The sequence below is a fragment of the Dasypus novemcinctus genome, chromosome 2 (assembly GCF_030445035.2).
Source record: "Dasypus novemcinctus isolate mDasNov1 chromosome 2, mDasNov1.1.hap2, whole genome shotgun sequence".
Lineage (NCBI taxonomy): Eukaryota > Metazoa > Chordata > Mammalia > Cingulata > Dasypodidae > Dasypus > Dasypus novemcinctus.
In genome coordinates, this window is record NC_080674.1 from 151,392,833 (window position 1) to 151,409,251 (window position 16,419).

General features: G+C 41.5%; 1 protein-coding gene across 13 annotated transcripts in view; it reads left to right on the top strand.

Annotated features, from left to right (window-relative positions):
• The window catches only part of ARHGAP26 (Rho GTPase activating protein 26), a 1,052,546-nt gene that overhangs the window by 921,953 nt on the left and 114,174 nt on the right, over nucleotides 1-16,419 (top strand). For all 13 annotated transcript variants that reach the window (XM_071210383.1, XM_071210390.1, XM_071210397.1 and 10 more), the window contains one exon: nucleotides 11,840-11,999. In XM_071210383.1, coding sequence (XP_071066484.1) covers nucleotides 11,840-11,999 — 160 coding nt within the window. The remainder of the gene's footprint in view (nucleotides 1-11,839; nucleotides 12,000-16,419) is intronic.

A 16,419-nucleotide genomic window follows, 5' to 3' on the forward strand; every position in this document is an offset into this window, starting at 1 on the left:
GTGCCTGGAAGGGTGTGAGGCATCTCAGGGTTTTCAGTCAATGTGGGGTTAAGTCCCTTAAGCATGAACATACTTTTTGTGTCCAGGAACAGACTGAAGGCCAGAGTAGTTGGAGCACTGTTCCTGAGAGTGAGAGTGGCATGACATTTAGTTGAAAAGGTAAATAGGGCAGATTGGGTATGCCATAGTGAGAGTCTGGATTACCTTCTAAGATTAGGGTTGCTCAAGGATCTCATATTCCTTAAATTTTTTCGTCTCTGCAGGTTCATGCACTATCTTGAATCTTAAGTCAATTATTGATGGCTTTTCTACAGCTAATTGTGCATCACCGTGTCCTTGAGGGGCTTCTTTAGCTGACATTATATTTCTCTTTCCCATCAGCTTGACATTCTTTCCCCTTCTTGCCTGGAGAGCCCAGCAGAGCAGGATGACAGTAGCTAAGATGTCAGGCTTTGATGCCTGCATAAATGAAAGCATTCTAGAACTTTGTTGTCAAACACTTTGACTTCCCCTTTGAACAGTATCAGGTTTTGGCTTTGCTAGTGACACTCTCTGAGAGCTTGAATTTGGGTAGCTCCGGGGCCCAGACGCAACTCCACTCTTTGAATCCCTTGGTCTCTGTGTTACCAGACACTATCTGCTGTTCTGTGCCTAATGATATGTTGGTTTTTCTCACACTGAAACTTTTTATTGACACTGTACTTTGTTTTATAATTTGCTACCAAGGTAGCAGAATTCAGTGAGTTTTCAGCTTTGTGCTGCCTGTAAGGGGATAATTCAGGTTTTGCCTTGCATGGGTTGATGTAAGAACTCTTGTGGTGTAATTCCTTGACAAATCTATTTTTGTGATTAAGGCAATAAATATGAGAAGGTTTTCCGTGTTTGCTCTTCTTCTAACATGTACCCACTCTATATGAACATGATTATTTTATAGGTATAAATAAGTAAGATGAGATGTTGTTTTACTCGGGCTTGAACTTATATTGAAATTTTAGCAGAAAGCAATTTAGTGCAGTGTAAGAGCTAGAAGATGTCTAGCACAGAGCTTCAGGAATAGGGGGAAATTACTAAAGTATGATCCACTCAGATTTTCTCTAAATTTTATAGCCTGTGAAGATTGTGTTGTCTCATTTAATGAATTCAATTTCTTTAGCATCAGGTATTGATGAAGAGGTCTTATTAAAGTACAGAATGTAGATATGCTGCTTAAATAATTCTTCATGATATTAGAGATCTGGGATATTTTTCATTGTTCACTGTCAGTTCTAATTGACTTCAAGAACTTTTTCACAGGCTCTCAGCTCTTATACATAAAGAGCCATGAATTTTTTTCAGGACACCTTGAAATAATTGTTTTTTTCCCCCTCTGTTAATTGACTAACCACATGTAATTCAGAAGTACTGTGATAGGACATGTTTATCATTTCTAGTCATTTTGATAAATTGGTCCTTGAAATAAAATCAGCTTTTCAATCTCATCCTCTCAATTTATTTCAGACTCATGGCAAGGATTGTAATTTTCAGACTGTTTCCTTTTTTGGGGTGAAACTCATTTTTTTAAATATGCCAGTTAGGTTACTTCCCTGATTTAAAAAATGTCTGTGAAAGGAGGCATATTACCCAGGGTATGTGTGTGTGTGTGTTTCTCTCTATATATCATGCTCTTAATCTTCCCTCTTTGTCTGTCTGTCTCTCTAACTGTCCCCATAACCCCTCTGTGGACTTGAAATCTTGATTTTCCTCAATAGAAGCAGAAATGAGGATTTGCATTTCATGGGAAGTAAGGAGCTCTGGCTGCTCAGTTTCAGATCTACATTTTTTGTTGTTTGAGCTAAACCACGTGGCTAAGGGCCAATCCCTTAACCTTTGATTTCTTCCCTTTTGTCCCTGTTCATTCATATGTAAAATGATTCTAGTAATACTGACCTGACTTCAGAAGGCTGCTGTTTATTTTAACTAATTAAAGATTGTTACAATGGTTAAATTCAATGGGCTCTATAAATATTTACTATCGGGGCTGTTCACTGGTGACTGTTAGCTGGGTAGTGGTAACAAACTCCTAAAGAGCTTCTTCAGGTTTAGCTAAGCATTCTCTTTTTTCCATGGAGCTTTCCAGTGGAGCTCTCCAGCACGAGGACTAAGGTGGGAATGTGCGGTACCCAGAGACCTACCATATGAATACAGGCAGGGGTACAAGGGCACACATTGTAGTTTTTATCAGATTCTCTCAGCCAGGTCTGATGCTAGTTTGTGAAGTTCTTATATCTCTCTTTGAGAGTTAGTAGACCCATTTGCCCTTGACATAAATCTCAATTTAGCCCATACTTAAATTTACATATTAGTAGTTGAGACCTTCCTGAGTCTACAGGAAGGAGTGACTAATACTTTGTTATTTTTCTGGTCAAAATCTTCTCATTGCCTTTCATCTCATTCAGTGGAAAACAAAGCCTTTACAGTGGCCTGTGAAGTCCTACAGGATTTGTGCTACTCCAATTCCATTACCTTTCTGACTTCTCCTAAAACTCTCTCCCCTGCTTACTCTGCTCCAGGTACACTGGTTTTCTTTGGTGTTGCCAGCTTGTCAGGCATGTTCCTCCTTTTTGACATTTGCACCTGACCTGCTCCTTCCTCCACCTGTCACTCTTCCCCAGCTATATACACATGGCTTGCTTCCTTACCTCCTTCAGGCTGCTATGAAATTCCCCTTCTCAGTGAAAACTCCCATGACCATCCTATTTGCAAATATTCCTCCCACTTTCCCTTTCCCTCTTTACATAGCACTGTATAGTTTATTTGCTTATTATCTGTACAACCAAAAGAATGTAAGCTTCTGTAAGGCACAGGTCTGGGGAGGCATCTGTTTTGTTCTCTGTTGCATCCCCAATACTAACAGCAGACGGGCAAATGTTAGGCACTCAAAAATATTTGCCAGTTAAAAAATACTTGACATGCTATTGGCTTCTGTGCTGAGTCATCGCGTACCTTCCTCCTTGCATAGAAAGTCCTAAGGCCATGTCTCTTGGCCTGCCTTTTTGGACATGTTTGCTTTAAATGGTAGGCCGAGCTGTTGAAGGAAGTGTCACCACCAATGGAAACTGAAGCCTTTGGGCACTTGGGGACATCAGCTTGGTGTCCACATAGGCAACTTTTATACCTTCTCTACCTCTGGCATCTCTGTCTCAATTTCAGATCATAAACTATGAGATCAATAAATCTGTGTTGATGAATGTGAAAGCACTTTATAAATTGTAAAATGCTTTGCAAATTGTTAATTACATTGAACTTTAGAAATGGATTGTTTTGTAATTTGGAAAGGTTAAGTAATTTTCCAGTAAGAGGGGCTCCCTGGGCTAGCTTTTCTACGGGACTTTTTGTATATGACTGCTGTTCTTTCCCCACTGGGGCCTATGAACTATGCCCGAGAATAATCTACAAACTGGTTCCTAAAGGGTCCAGGACCAGAGAGGGGAAAGCCAGGGAACCCATGGAGCTTTTAGAAGTGCCAACTTACTTCTTATTTGTACATAAAAGAATGTCTTTTCCATGTGTATAAGAACATTCAAATACCAGGTAGCTGAGAAAGGATAGGGCAAATAATACTCAGGTTGGCCTGTTTTTAATTTCTAAAAGACTATGACTAGCTAGCGTAGGACAACTAGACAGCTTAGCAGCTAAAAGTCTAATTCTTGTTGTTAATGAAAGCTGACCTATTCCAAAGGGGTTCCAATAATCCCTGTGACCCAAATTAATTCCCTACCAATAGCTTAGGGATCTTACACTGTTGGTGGACAGAGATGACCCTAATATCCTTGTTTTCTTAAAAAAAAAAAAAAAGCCTTTTTGAAAATAATCATGTTCTCATCTTACCCATGGTTTCTTTAACTTTAGGCCACAAAGAAGAGAGGCAAGTGAGGAAAAACAGCAGGATATATACTGTATATATATATATATAACACACACAGTCTCTCTCTCTCTCATTCTGTTTCTCTGTCTGTTCGTCTATTGTAGCAGAGCAAGTAAGAACAGTTGCTCTGGAATCAGACTGCAGACCTCCTGGCTACAGATCAAATTCCAGTTTCACTACTTATTAGATATGTGACTCTAGACAAATTTCTGAATTTCTTTGAGGCTCAGCTTCTTCATGTGAGATAGTAATGGAACTTACTTCATAGGGTTACGGTAAAGATCAAATGAGATAATCGGTGCAGTACTTGTGCCTGACTCATAGTATGTGTTTCGCTAATGTCAGTTGCTTTTATCATTGACAATCATCATAATAAGCAAAAGCAGGGAAGCAGTAAAGGGATTTCAAAAAGGGGTGGAAAAGAAGTAAGACACTATTCTAGGAGGTTTATTAAGTATATTGGAAGGAGACTGGTAGAATAAAGTGAGCTTATGCTGTATTATATAATGTGTATTATGTAATGCATATAGTAATGATAATGATACTCGGTGAATATTCTATGGCCTTCCTACCTTCTAGATTAGCAGTGTGGCCAAGAAGGGACGCCTGGTTTCATTATGTGTCATCAATATCAGGATATGCTGCTCTGGCCAGTGCCCTCTACCACTGCCCCCAGCTTGGCAAAGGCTCCAACATGCCAGTAGTTTAAAAGAACCTTTCATTCAGGGAGTTGCAGCTGAGCCTGGCATACATAGGTTCTACAACTTTTTTTTTCTTTCTCAATACCTGACATGGGCAAGCTATGTGCTAGGCATTGGGGAAAGGCATGAGGCAGGCTGGCAGCACCCCTCCCTTCTTGGAGATTCTACTAAGTGGGGGAATCAGACAGTGACTATTCCATGCATAATACACTTAAACTTCAGCAAGTGCTATGAAAGAGAACTGAGGAATTAGTTATAACAAGGGACCCGACCTAGCATGGAGTGTCCAGAAGTAAGAATGACAAGTAGGAGAGAGTCAGATTAAAAAGGGCCACAGAGCTTTCCAGGGAGAGGGGTGCCAGCTTTATGAAGGCATGGAAATTAAAGAGTGAAGAGGGGAGCATGGTGGAGCAGGGCCTGGGGAGATCCGCTAAGGCATGCAGGACCTTGTCATGCTACAGGTTTTGAACTTGAAACTAAGAACAATGAGAAGACATTGGTGGGTTTAAACAGGGAGTGGTGTTGAATTAGTGAGACCAGAATGGAAATAGAGCTGGTTGGGCATTCAGATTTTAGAACAACTTCTGCTTTAAACTGTACTATATATGCAAAGAGGTGCCTGGTCTTTCTACATTCCTCCAAAACCCTTTTCTCTGAAGAATCTTCAGCACCAACTGGGTTTCTCTAAGTGGAGGTTAAAGGATGCATGTAATACTAGGCAACACTTAACATCTCAGCAGTAAAGTGTACCCGTCTAAAACATAGTTTATTCATTTCACAGGAGGCAAAGAAGACATTTTAGTTAGTCATAGCTTTGAGATCCTTGAATAAAAGCCAGGCGCCCTGCATGGATGCGTAGAGGGGAAGAATTTTCTCTTTTTGACTGTAGAAACCCATTTTGATAGTTCCTCCCTCCTCCTCCTTTTTTTTCTCTCTCCATCTGATAGTGTTCACTCATTCATTTTTAGGAAGCAGCACTCTGTTCAAGCCAGTTAAAATCAGAGTGCCATTACACTTGAGGGGTATTTCATCATTTTCATAATTTTGTCAAGCACACAGCCATTTCCACTGCAGGAAGAGAAAAAAATGGTATTTAGTCCAGCATTGCTCTCATGGACATAAGTGCTTTTTTTCTTCTTACTAATTTAGTAATTTGGGGGTGATTAAGGGAGCAATTTTTTTAAAAAATTATAACCACTACTTTTCCCCCATAATCTCAAGCATGTAACTGCTCCATATACTCATTTTTGGTTGGATTTTCTGAGGAAAAAGAAGATCTTTTAGCCTAGGCTAGACGTTTACTTAGTCATGTGGGGACAATAGGCTGCAATGGGTAAGAGTGTGGGCTCTCTAGTCGGCTTTTGCTCCACTCCTGACTCTGCCCTTCATCATTAGCTGTGTGACTCCAGGCAACTTACTTAACTTCGCAATGCCTTGGTTTCTTCATCTGTAAGATGGTGTGATAGTAGTATATCCCTACATCATGAAGACTGAGATACTGTGTGAAAGTGCCTCTCATAAGCACACAGTTAATTGACTATTCAAAGCTTCAGGTCTGGCTTCTCACTAGATAACCATTCCCAGAAGTTAAATTTGGTTGGTGAGCGTGACCCCAGCCAGCGCACAGAACAATTTATTTTAAGCTCTCATTCTGATGCCAGCCACTGGGACCGTCCAGCGTAGCAGTATTTATGACTCTGATGTGTTTTCTCAGCAGAGGTCTCCTCAGCACCATCCCATTGGTCCAGTTCACCAAGTCCAGATACTATCTGGGCAATGCGCATGCTCAGTACAAAATGCACAGCCAGGGGCAGGGGGATTCCCACCACCCCACTGCCCATTATCTCCTGAGTATGAATTTGGAGTTGGTGAAAGCAACCAGACAAAAACCCTGGAAACTAAACTTGTCCAGTTAACCCCCAAAAGTATTGTTCCAGCATCTTCATTTCCAGCAAATCCTTCTCAGCCCTGGATCTTGGGGCTTCCCTGTGCCTGAGAGGGGGTTGAGGGAAGGAAAATGTTGACTGCAGCTTAGGTACACACCCCCCCCACACACACACTCAACCGCCTTCAGAATTGGTAACACTGACCTACCTGTTGCTCACCTGTGCATGATGGAGGACACTGTCCACAGTCAGGATACAGCCCCAAGTCCTGAGGAGCTTGGGAAAAGGGGAGCAGCTGGCATAGAAGCACCCCACGGGACTGTCTGTAAGCATAGGAGTTTAGAGGGGAGATCTTTGTATGGCCTCCATTGGTCAGAGGGGTGTCCCGGAGCTGGTCTTGGACGGGTGGTGGGCTTTGGTGGTTAGGGGAGGACTTGCCAGGCAGGGCAGGGGCCTGACGAAGTCAGCAACACAGAGGCAGAGTAAGTTTGGTGGGTTTGCTTTAGCTTTATGGCTCTCAGCCTCTTGTGCCAGAGGTGCTTTTATAGAGAAGGGAGGAGAAAAAAGTAATATTCTTTTAACTTTTCTGTAGATGTGAATTATTTCATAATTTATAAAAACAACAAATGAATGAACAGCAAAGAAATACAGATAGGTAGGGTAATGGAAGTCCCTAAAATATAGGTAGAGGAGGTTGGGCTCCTTGCCCCAGGCAGAAACAGGCCACCAGAGGTTCCTGGGCAGGACACAGAGTGAAACCACTGGCTAACAGTGTAGCTTTAAATCAGCATTTGCTGCCACTACTATCACTACCACTGTCCTGACGACCACCACCATGACAATTGCAGCTGTTACTTATTAAGCTATTATTTCATGCCAAGAGGCTTGCTTACATAATCTGATTTAATCAACCTTACAAAGTTGTGAGGTAGCTATTACTGCTCCCATTTTATAGGTGAAGAAACTGAAGTCCAGAGAGGCCAAGTAACTTCCCTGCTGTCACCCAGCCAGTACAGTCTGTCTGACTCCAACCACTGTGCTGTATGTCTCCCTTGCTTATTTTCCATATTTGTAAAAATGGAGTTACTTGCCATCTAAAATACCCCTAGTACAGTATTTTCCAAATTGTAGGATTAGTGGGTTGGGGAATGATTTTAGTGGATTTTTTTAAAAAAGAATGGAATAGAATAGAAAATTATCAGAATGGGTCACATTAACAGTTTCTGAAGGTTTTGTTTCTGATATGCTTGTGCCAGTTTGTGGGTGTTTATGTATGAATATATGTACGTAAATACTAGTAGAATGTTGCATTGGAGAATGTATGTCTTACATGAGTCATTGTCAGAAGAGCTTGAGAGCTACTGTCCCAGAGTTGAAGACAATGAAGTGAAGATGAAATAAACATAAAAAAGTGTTTGCAGAGCTCTTCATAAACTTTAAAACACTCTACAAGTCCGTGTTTTCATTGTTATTATTAACACTGGAAGTTGAAGCAGACAAATAAGGTATAACAGATAAGTGGTGACACCCCCCCTCCACCCTCACAGGTATTGCTAATCTGTCACCCCACTGTGTCTGTGGAGTAGAACTGAGCTTTGAAATACCTCAACAGAGCAATCCAGGCCTCAAGATGAAACCAATTTGCAAACCCATCAGCAGGCCTGTGTATTGTTGGGCCAGTTTGTGGTTATAAAGTACCGCTTAGCACTTACAGTGCTCTGGCTCTCATTTAAGCTACAAGAAAACAGATGCGATCCCTATGACAGCATGGGGGTCTCTTCAGTACAGGCTCCAAAACGGTTGGCTCCTGTCTATCCCCTCCATAACGCTTCCCCTACCACCGCCGCAACCACCATCCTCATCTGGAAGTTATTTGCCTCCTTCTGCTTCTTGAAGGGGTATCAGACCAATCTGGAGTCCACATCCACTTCCCTGGAGACAAAGGTGGCAAAACGCCCTCTGCCAAGCCCATTTTCATTGTAAAATGCTCTTTCCTTATTAGTTGCAATTCATGAGGAACAGCATGCGTCGCTGCAAATCCCCTGACAGGTGCAGTGAAGGCAAGTCCCTCAGGAGATGCACTGCTTCTCAGCAGCTGCAGCAAACTCTTAAGTGTCACAAAAGGACCTGGGTCTCCCCCAAGTTACAAATCACACGTGGAACTGTTTCTCTGCAACCCACAAAGGACTCGGTGGACTCAGTAGTCCTCTCAGAAGGTACTACAACAGAATAGTCCATGTCCAAGACTCCTTCAATGGAATGTGCTATGCACAAGGAACTTCTGTGTGTGGATTTTAAGTCAAAACTCAACATGACATCCTGAATTGTGTGTAGAAGACCTTCAAGCAGCTCAATTACCAAAACAGAAAGCAAGTTTTATAGATGTTGCTAATGAATGAGTCCCATTGCCTCTACTGGAAGGTGCATCACAGCTCTCTGCCAGCCTCCCTCCCACACATCTAGAAATTCATCAAGCTAGAATGGATGGCTGGTGCCAGGAGAGGCTGAGGTCTAGGCCTTTCTCTCTGGAATATATAGAGATCTCAAGCCATTAATAATTCATTCTGGAGTAATGAACATAGCCGCACCAAGCTATAAGCAGTAATAATCAAGTGACAGATCAATTTATTACTTCTATGTGCCAAAAGATAATGGTAGTTAGTAAGGAAAGGAGCAGCTTTTCCCCAAAATGTTTCCTAAGACTTAGATCAATGTGTTTTTTAAGTTCTAACATAAAATGGATCGTTAAAAGGGAAATGAATTATGTTGGATAACCACAAGCCAATTTGTATTGAGAGTTGCTTATCCAAAATAACTGTACCTCCTTTCCAAATGCCTCTGGGCATTGGCGCCTGCAAATCAGGTTAATTATTACTCGTTAATTAAACCTAAGACCTGGAAAATAGCTCCAGACTTTGACAAGGGAGGTTGGGTGAACTGAGATCCATCCCCCAAAATCATCAGTAGTAATTTGAGGTTTTATAAGTAAGTGGCTGGGTTGAGAATACTTGTTTTGTGTCTACTCAGAAACTCCCATCATCTTAACACCTCAGAAAACATTCTTTGGGCTCCTCCTGTGCCAGGTGCTAGTGATACCAACTAAAATAGGCAAAATCCCTATCCTCAGGCAGTAGTAGAGGCATTAACACCCCGCAATAAATGCAAGAGCCAGCCTATGCTTCTTCCTTGGTGAGGGGCAGAAGACTGGGGAAAGATGAGAGGAGGGAGACTACAGAAAGGAAGGGGCCCATTTGAGCTGTCTTGCAGATCAGCAGTGTGCTAAGCAAAGAAAGAGTAAGAACATTCCAGGCAGAGAGAATGACGTGGGCCACGGCAGAGAAGTGAGACAGTAGAAAGAGGATGGATCGTGAATTACTATAATGATAATTATTCTACTTCCCACACAACATCATATTAAATCTGTACAACAACCAAGGAAGTGGTTGTAGTATTCCCCTCCCTACCTTTTTTAACGCTGAGGAATTCAAGGCTTAGATCGAGTTACTTGTCTGGGGACCCAAAGCTGGGAGGTGGCAGGCTAGATCTTACAGGTGTGATTGAAAAAAGATGTGCTATTTTATGAGTTTGGACTTTATTACAAAAACAAAGGTTTATAATCAGAGCAATTAAATAATAAACGTGTTGCTGAGCATTCACATTAACTGTGTCATTGTGTTCTCTCCCAACAACCCAGTGAGGTGTTGGACTATTATATTTTTCAACAGGGTAATGGCATGATCAGATATGAGTCTTAGACAGTAACTGGTGGTGGCAGCAGAATAAAGCTGAACCCAGAGATTCTGGAGTCAGGGAGCTCAGTTAGGAGGCTATTGCTTTAGTCAGGTGTAGCATCAAGAAGCAGGATGGCAAAAATGATCATCATCCAAGCCATATATTTTTGTATTGGTCTGCAATTTAAAAGTGTTCTCATACATAAATAGCTTGTTGATTCATTTGCACAAGGAACTTTAGTGACAAGAGGAGTAAGTATATTGACTTAGCCCACATGGAAGGGGAAGTATAAAGGCATGGAATTCACTTCCTACACACAGGAGCTGATATTGAAAGGTGGTACCTCCCCTGCTGCAGGTGCTGCTTAGAATCAAAATGGAAATCGTCTTCCTAACTGTGCTTTGTCACAGAGAAAGTTTCTTAAATCTGACCAGACCCCACCCCTTTCAGGGGAGGAAGTTTTAATCAAATTAAACTCTTAGCCTTAGAAAAGTATAGGAAAGTACACATCTGCTGATAAAATTGGTTGATGTAATATTATAATAAAGGCCCAGTTTAAAAATCAAAAGAAACAGTGCAGACTTTTATAGACTTGTGTGAAAAAGTCAGGATAAATAGCACTAAATGCTAGAGAGGTAGGTTGTATAAACTGCCATCTCTGCCCAATTAATTTCCTTTTGGTTTCAAGTTAGCAATGAAGAGTGTCCTTCTTCTGAGAGATGATTTAGGGAAGCTTCAGTGTTTTTTTAACAATATTGAATGGCCTTAGCTTACAACTTATTTGTTGCATATAGATAAATTTGTATAGTTTTACGTGCAGGCCAGCAAATGAGCAATTGAGTTTTATAGCTAGGTCATGGTGGTCTGATTTTGGGATTCAGATCTATGTTTTAAGTACATGTTTATCTAAAATATGCATATGTATTTAGAAAATAACTCATAACCAGCAACTGCCATGCATTCCTTAAACCTTGAGTAGAAGTGACAGTATAAACACAGCCACATCCATAGATATACAGTCAGCCTTTTTATTTCTGTTTATGCAACAGGTTTTCTTAATGGGGGCTTTAATGTCATGGGGCTTTAATACTTTGAACCTAAATTGCTGAATTTCCTGACTTAGTATTAAATGTCTAGATCTACCCATTAAAATAATTAAGTCTGTTTGGTATCTGTGTTCACAAATGTATGAAAGCCATCTAGCATTTTTATATTTGCACTAGAGAAAATACTAATGATTGCAGTGGTTTAAGCAGCAGCCAAGTACATAAGTTGTGTGGAAGAGGGATTAGCAGTTACCTGTACTTCAGACCAGGTTCATGATTGATTTGGAGGAGTCGCTGTGGTTGGTTGGTTATTTTAGGCAAAACAGAAATCACAGGGGCTGTCATATCCTGAAACAGCACAATAACCTGAATGCTGAAGCTTTCTGAAGTTGTGATAGCTGAAAATATGAATTGAAAAGTATCTCTGCTGACTCCTAGAACATCCTAAAGTGGCCTGAGTGCTGGCTCCTACCAGATGAGGAGGCCTAGGGCAGGAAGGGGGCAAGGAACTCAGTTGTCTGTTCCGAAACTATTTCCCTCATTTGTGCCTTTTCTTTTCCTTCCTCCCAGTGTTGCTAATAACCACAAACAGAATTTGATGACAGTGGCAAACCTGGGAGTGGTGTTCGGACCCACCCTGCTGCGGCCTCAGGAAGAAACAGTAGCAGCCATCATGGATATCAAATTCCAGAACATTGTCATTGAGATCCTAATAGAAAATCATGAAAAGGTAATATTTAACTGGTCCCTTCCAGAGAAGAGTTTACCCTGAGGGCAGTTGCCTTGGGGCTGGCGTTGGGGACTGCCTCCGGTTTGCGTGACTAATGGCCCTTGTGGCGAGGACGATGAAGTTGCTGAGGGTGCTGTTTGGTTGATGATCATCATGGTGGCCAAGCAGGTGGTGGCAGTGGTGAGCAACATTTGTCAAGTTCTTATTCTGTGCCAGGAACTGGGCTAAGAACTTTGTGTATTTTGTCATTTTATTCTCACGACAATCCAGTAAAGGAGTACTATTAGGAGCCTCATTTTGAAAAGATCATTTGCCCATTTTCTATTTCATTGTCTTGTTATAAATTGATAAAAGCCTTTTTTATATTAGGTATGGTAAACTTTTGTCATTTGCGTTACAACTGTTTTTTCCTAATCTATAATTTGCCTTTCAATTTTATAAATGGTATATTTTTCATACAGTTTTTGTGCTTCTTTAATTTGTATGTATAGTCCATCTTTTCCTTTAGGACATTGCAATTTCCAGTCTTTCATAAGAAGGTCTCCTCCACCCCACGTTGTGAAGTCATGTTAACACAGAGCTGACCATATAAAATTGGGAGATACAGGGCACGAAGCTTCATGCATCTGTCCCAGCTCATTGTTCCTAGCAGCAAACCCCTATAAAGCTTCTCAGAATCAGCAGGGCTCTCTAGAAACCATTTGCCAGACTCAGCTCTGAGATCTGATTTGAGAAAAAAAAAAAAAGCCACTCCTTCTAAATCACAGCTTTGCCTGGAATAGGGAACTGATTGTGCTAGATAACCTGCAAATTAGAATCTGACCACTTGTCACCACCTTCACTGATAACATCCTAATGTAAACCGTCATTTGGTTTACATTGCCTGGATTTTTACAAGAGCCTCCTAATTTGTTTCCCTGCTTCCACCCTGGGCCTCTCTATTCTGATATCAGCCACCAGAGTGAGACTTGAAAATATTAGCAGTGGTCTGCTATGAACCATCCAGCAGCGTGCTGGATGTGAAAGTCAGAGTCTGTCCAAGATCCTAGAAGGTCCTACCCAGTCTCCCTCCCTCACTTACTGCTCTCCTCTCCCACGGTCACCTTGACTGCCTTGCTCTTCCTTGGTGGCAGGCACACTCCCACCTCAAGGTTTTTTCAGTCGCTGTACCCAATCCCTAGAACCCCTGCCTTCCATATAACCACATGGTGCTTCTCACCTCCTTTAGGCCTTCTGGGCAAGGCCTGCCTAGATAACTCTGTTTCAAATTACAGAGGGTCCCTACTTTCAGCGCACCCCCCCCCCCTTAACCTGCTTTCTCTCTCTCTCCCTGGCACTAATTACTTTCTAACATTCTATATAATTTACATGTGTATTAGATCTCTTACCTTTCTGCCTGCCACTTGAATCTTTGCTTTGTGGAAACAGGCATTTTTGTCTGTTTGTTTTACCCCAGTGCCTCCGTCGGCACCCGATGAATGTGTGTTGGATAACTGAACTGGCCCTTGGGGTAGCTTGCTTCCCAAATGGTTCCCAGTGCTCTCCACCTCCTGATATTCACCCCCAAACTGCCTAGAGATGGCCTTTATGAGCAGTGGCACATTGCAGCAGTAATGGTGCATGACTTCCAAGACCAGTCATAAAAGTCACTGCAGCATCTGCCTTGGTTTCTGGAATTGCCCACTTTGGGGGAAGCAACCTACCACATTGTGAAAACAGTCATGTAGCCCTTTGGGGAGGAGCTGAGGCATCCTGCCAACAACCAAACAAACTTGCCAGCCCCGTGAGTGAATCACCTTGGAAGAGAGTCCTCCAGGCCCCGTCAAGGCTTCCGATGACTGCAGGCCCAGAAACATCTTGAGAGTAACCTCATGAGGGTCCCTGAGCCAAAACCACCCAGCTAAGCCTCTTCTGAATTTCTGAGCCCTAGAAATTGTTTGATAAATGTTTTAATTCACTAGGCTTGGGGGTAATTTCTATGGAGCATTATTTAACAAACTGCTAGAGAGCCTCTCAGTATAAGCTTTCACAAATAACAGTGGTATCCTGCAAAGCAGCAGAGTTCCCTTCTTATATGGTTAATAATAGATAGAGAAATCAAATGGTTTGAGGAAACTACTTTCTCTCTATCTGCAACCTTGAAGCTTATCCATTCACCTCCCTAAAGTATAGAAAATCAGAAATAGGAGCAGTTTATGTTATAGTGATAAAAGTGAACTGCTGAAAAGGGAACATAATACTATAGCAGTTAATTACATGGGCTTCAAAACCAAACCACTTAGATTCCAGTCCAGGCTCTACTACTCACTAGCTGTGACCATAAGCATACTATTTAACCTCTCCATGCTTGTGAAAGTACTTTCTATACCACTAACTGCTGTAATAAATAACCCCACAGTATCAGTGACTCAGGACCATAGAAGTTTTCTGTTGCTCACATAATAATTCAGTGCAGGTAGTCTAAGAGTGGCCTCCTAGACCATGTTCAGCAACTCAGGCTCCTTCCATCTTGTAGCTCTGCCTTCCATGCTGCAGATTATCTGCAATCAGCTTGCAGATGGGAGAAGTGAGAAGGCATGGATGATGGGTAAGACTTTATGGGCCAAACCTGAAAGATGCTTTCCTTGTATTTCTCCACATTCCATTGGCCAGAACTCAGTTGCATGGCCACATATCTATCTGCAAAGGAGGCTGGGCAAAGCAGCCTAACCGTGTGCCAGAGGAAAGGGAAGCAAGTCTGATGACCAACTAGTCGGTGTGCCACGCACCTTCAGTTGGTTTATATGAGGATTAAATGAGGTAATTTATGCAAAAGACTTAGCCAAGGATGTGTCATTTAGTAAGGTTCAATAAATGTAAACCATTGTTGATTGCAATCTCAACAGAATCCTCTGGAAATAGAGTTCAAGTCACCAAATTTCATATGCCCCACCCTTCATAGTTCTTTCTATAATTTAATCTTTCCTTAAATGAAATAATTTTAATTGCTGAGACAAACCTTTAAGGAGTAAGTGGTTTGATTATGTTTCATATCCCTGAAGGGCATATTGGAGTTTATAGTAGGCAGCGTCTGTCATCTGTCTCCCGTCTCTAAACTGTACCTCTTTTTGGTATCCTTGGGCATACAAAGCCAGAAAACAGATTTGACATAAGTATAACAGGAAGAAGAATCTAATGTTACTTGTAATAAAATTGAAACTTGTATAAACAAATGGCCATCCCTGCCTTGAGAACAAAATCTAGAAACAGAAATGAAATATGAAATGTATGACCAGGCTTACAAATACATGGGCAAGAGACTGGTAAAAATACTCATCTGGTTTGGTGGGTTACAAATTACGTTACTCTCTGATGTTTATTTGGTAACGTGCTTATAAAAAAGAGTATTACAATGCTTCATTCTCTCCTCTTCCTCCCTAGTCAATGCCAGAGGGTGGGATGAATCACAGTAAGATTTACATTCCTGTGGGAGCCAGTGAAGGAGCATGAGTGAAAACATTCCAGAGAAAAACCGCACCACCGTTTATGTCTCCAGTGCTGAAGGAGTTAATGCACCACCAAGATGGAGATTGTTAACCAGGGGTCCATCGTGGGCCTAAATTATATGCAAGACCCATATATGCTCAGAAAGATACCTTATTAAGTTTCAGGGTTTCTGCACACATGCCCACATGCTTTTTCTTTTTTTTGCCAGCATTGCCCCTTTAAATGCCTATTGATATTTTACAAAATAGGTTACGGTGATCACTCCTTTCCCAGTTTATTGGTTTGCTTTGGCGGTAGCAGTGTTGCTCTTTGCACTGTTAATCCTCAGAAGGCCCCTAAGATCAGTGTCCCCTTTTAACATAACTCCATTGCAGTGGCTCTGTCAAAGAAAGGAAGATAGCAACTGTGGATGACCCCATTTAATACCTAGCATAAGCACCAGTCCTAATAATTTTGCATTCCCATTTAAATGATAGTGTCTTTCAGTGCTTGATTTGAGTTGATTTGGAATCTGCTTTTACCAGAGTGTTGGTGGCATTGAAATCTATTGCACCCGTGTTGGGATTTGTGCACAAATGTATATCAATTAATAAAATGCAGTTGATTTGAATAGTTTCTGTCAAGTGACAGATGTTTGGCAGTGCATTTCATTTCTTGATTTTAAGCAGCTGTTGATATGTAATAATAAGGAGGGGGAGTGCCTGGATGCATTACTACATTGCGATAGTCACTGATGCCATTGCCTGCTCAGAAAGCTAAATTTCATATCTTATTGTCATGACTTTTTTCATTTGTTTATTGACTTTTTAAAATTTTTCAAATATTTTGTTGCCTTTCCTCCCATTGGTCCCTGAATATACTGGGGGTTTTTTGGTCCTCCTTGTTAGGTTAGAAGTGGTTTTGATTTACTTATATGCTGAGCTGGAATGCTCCT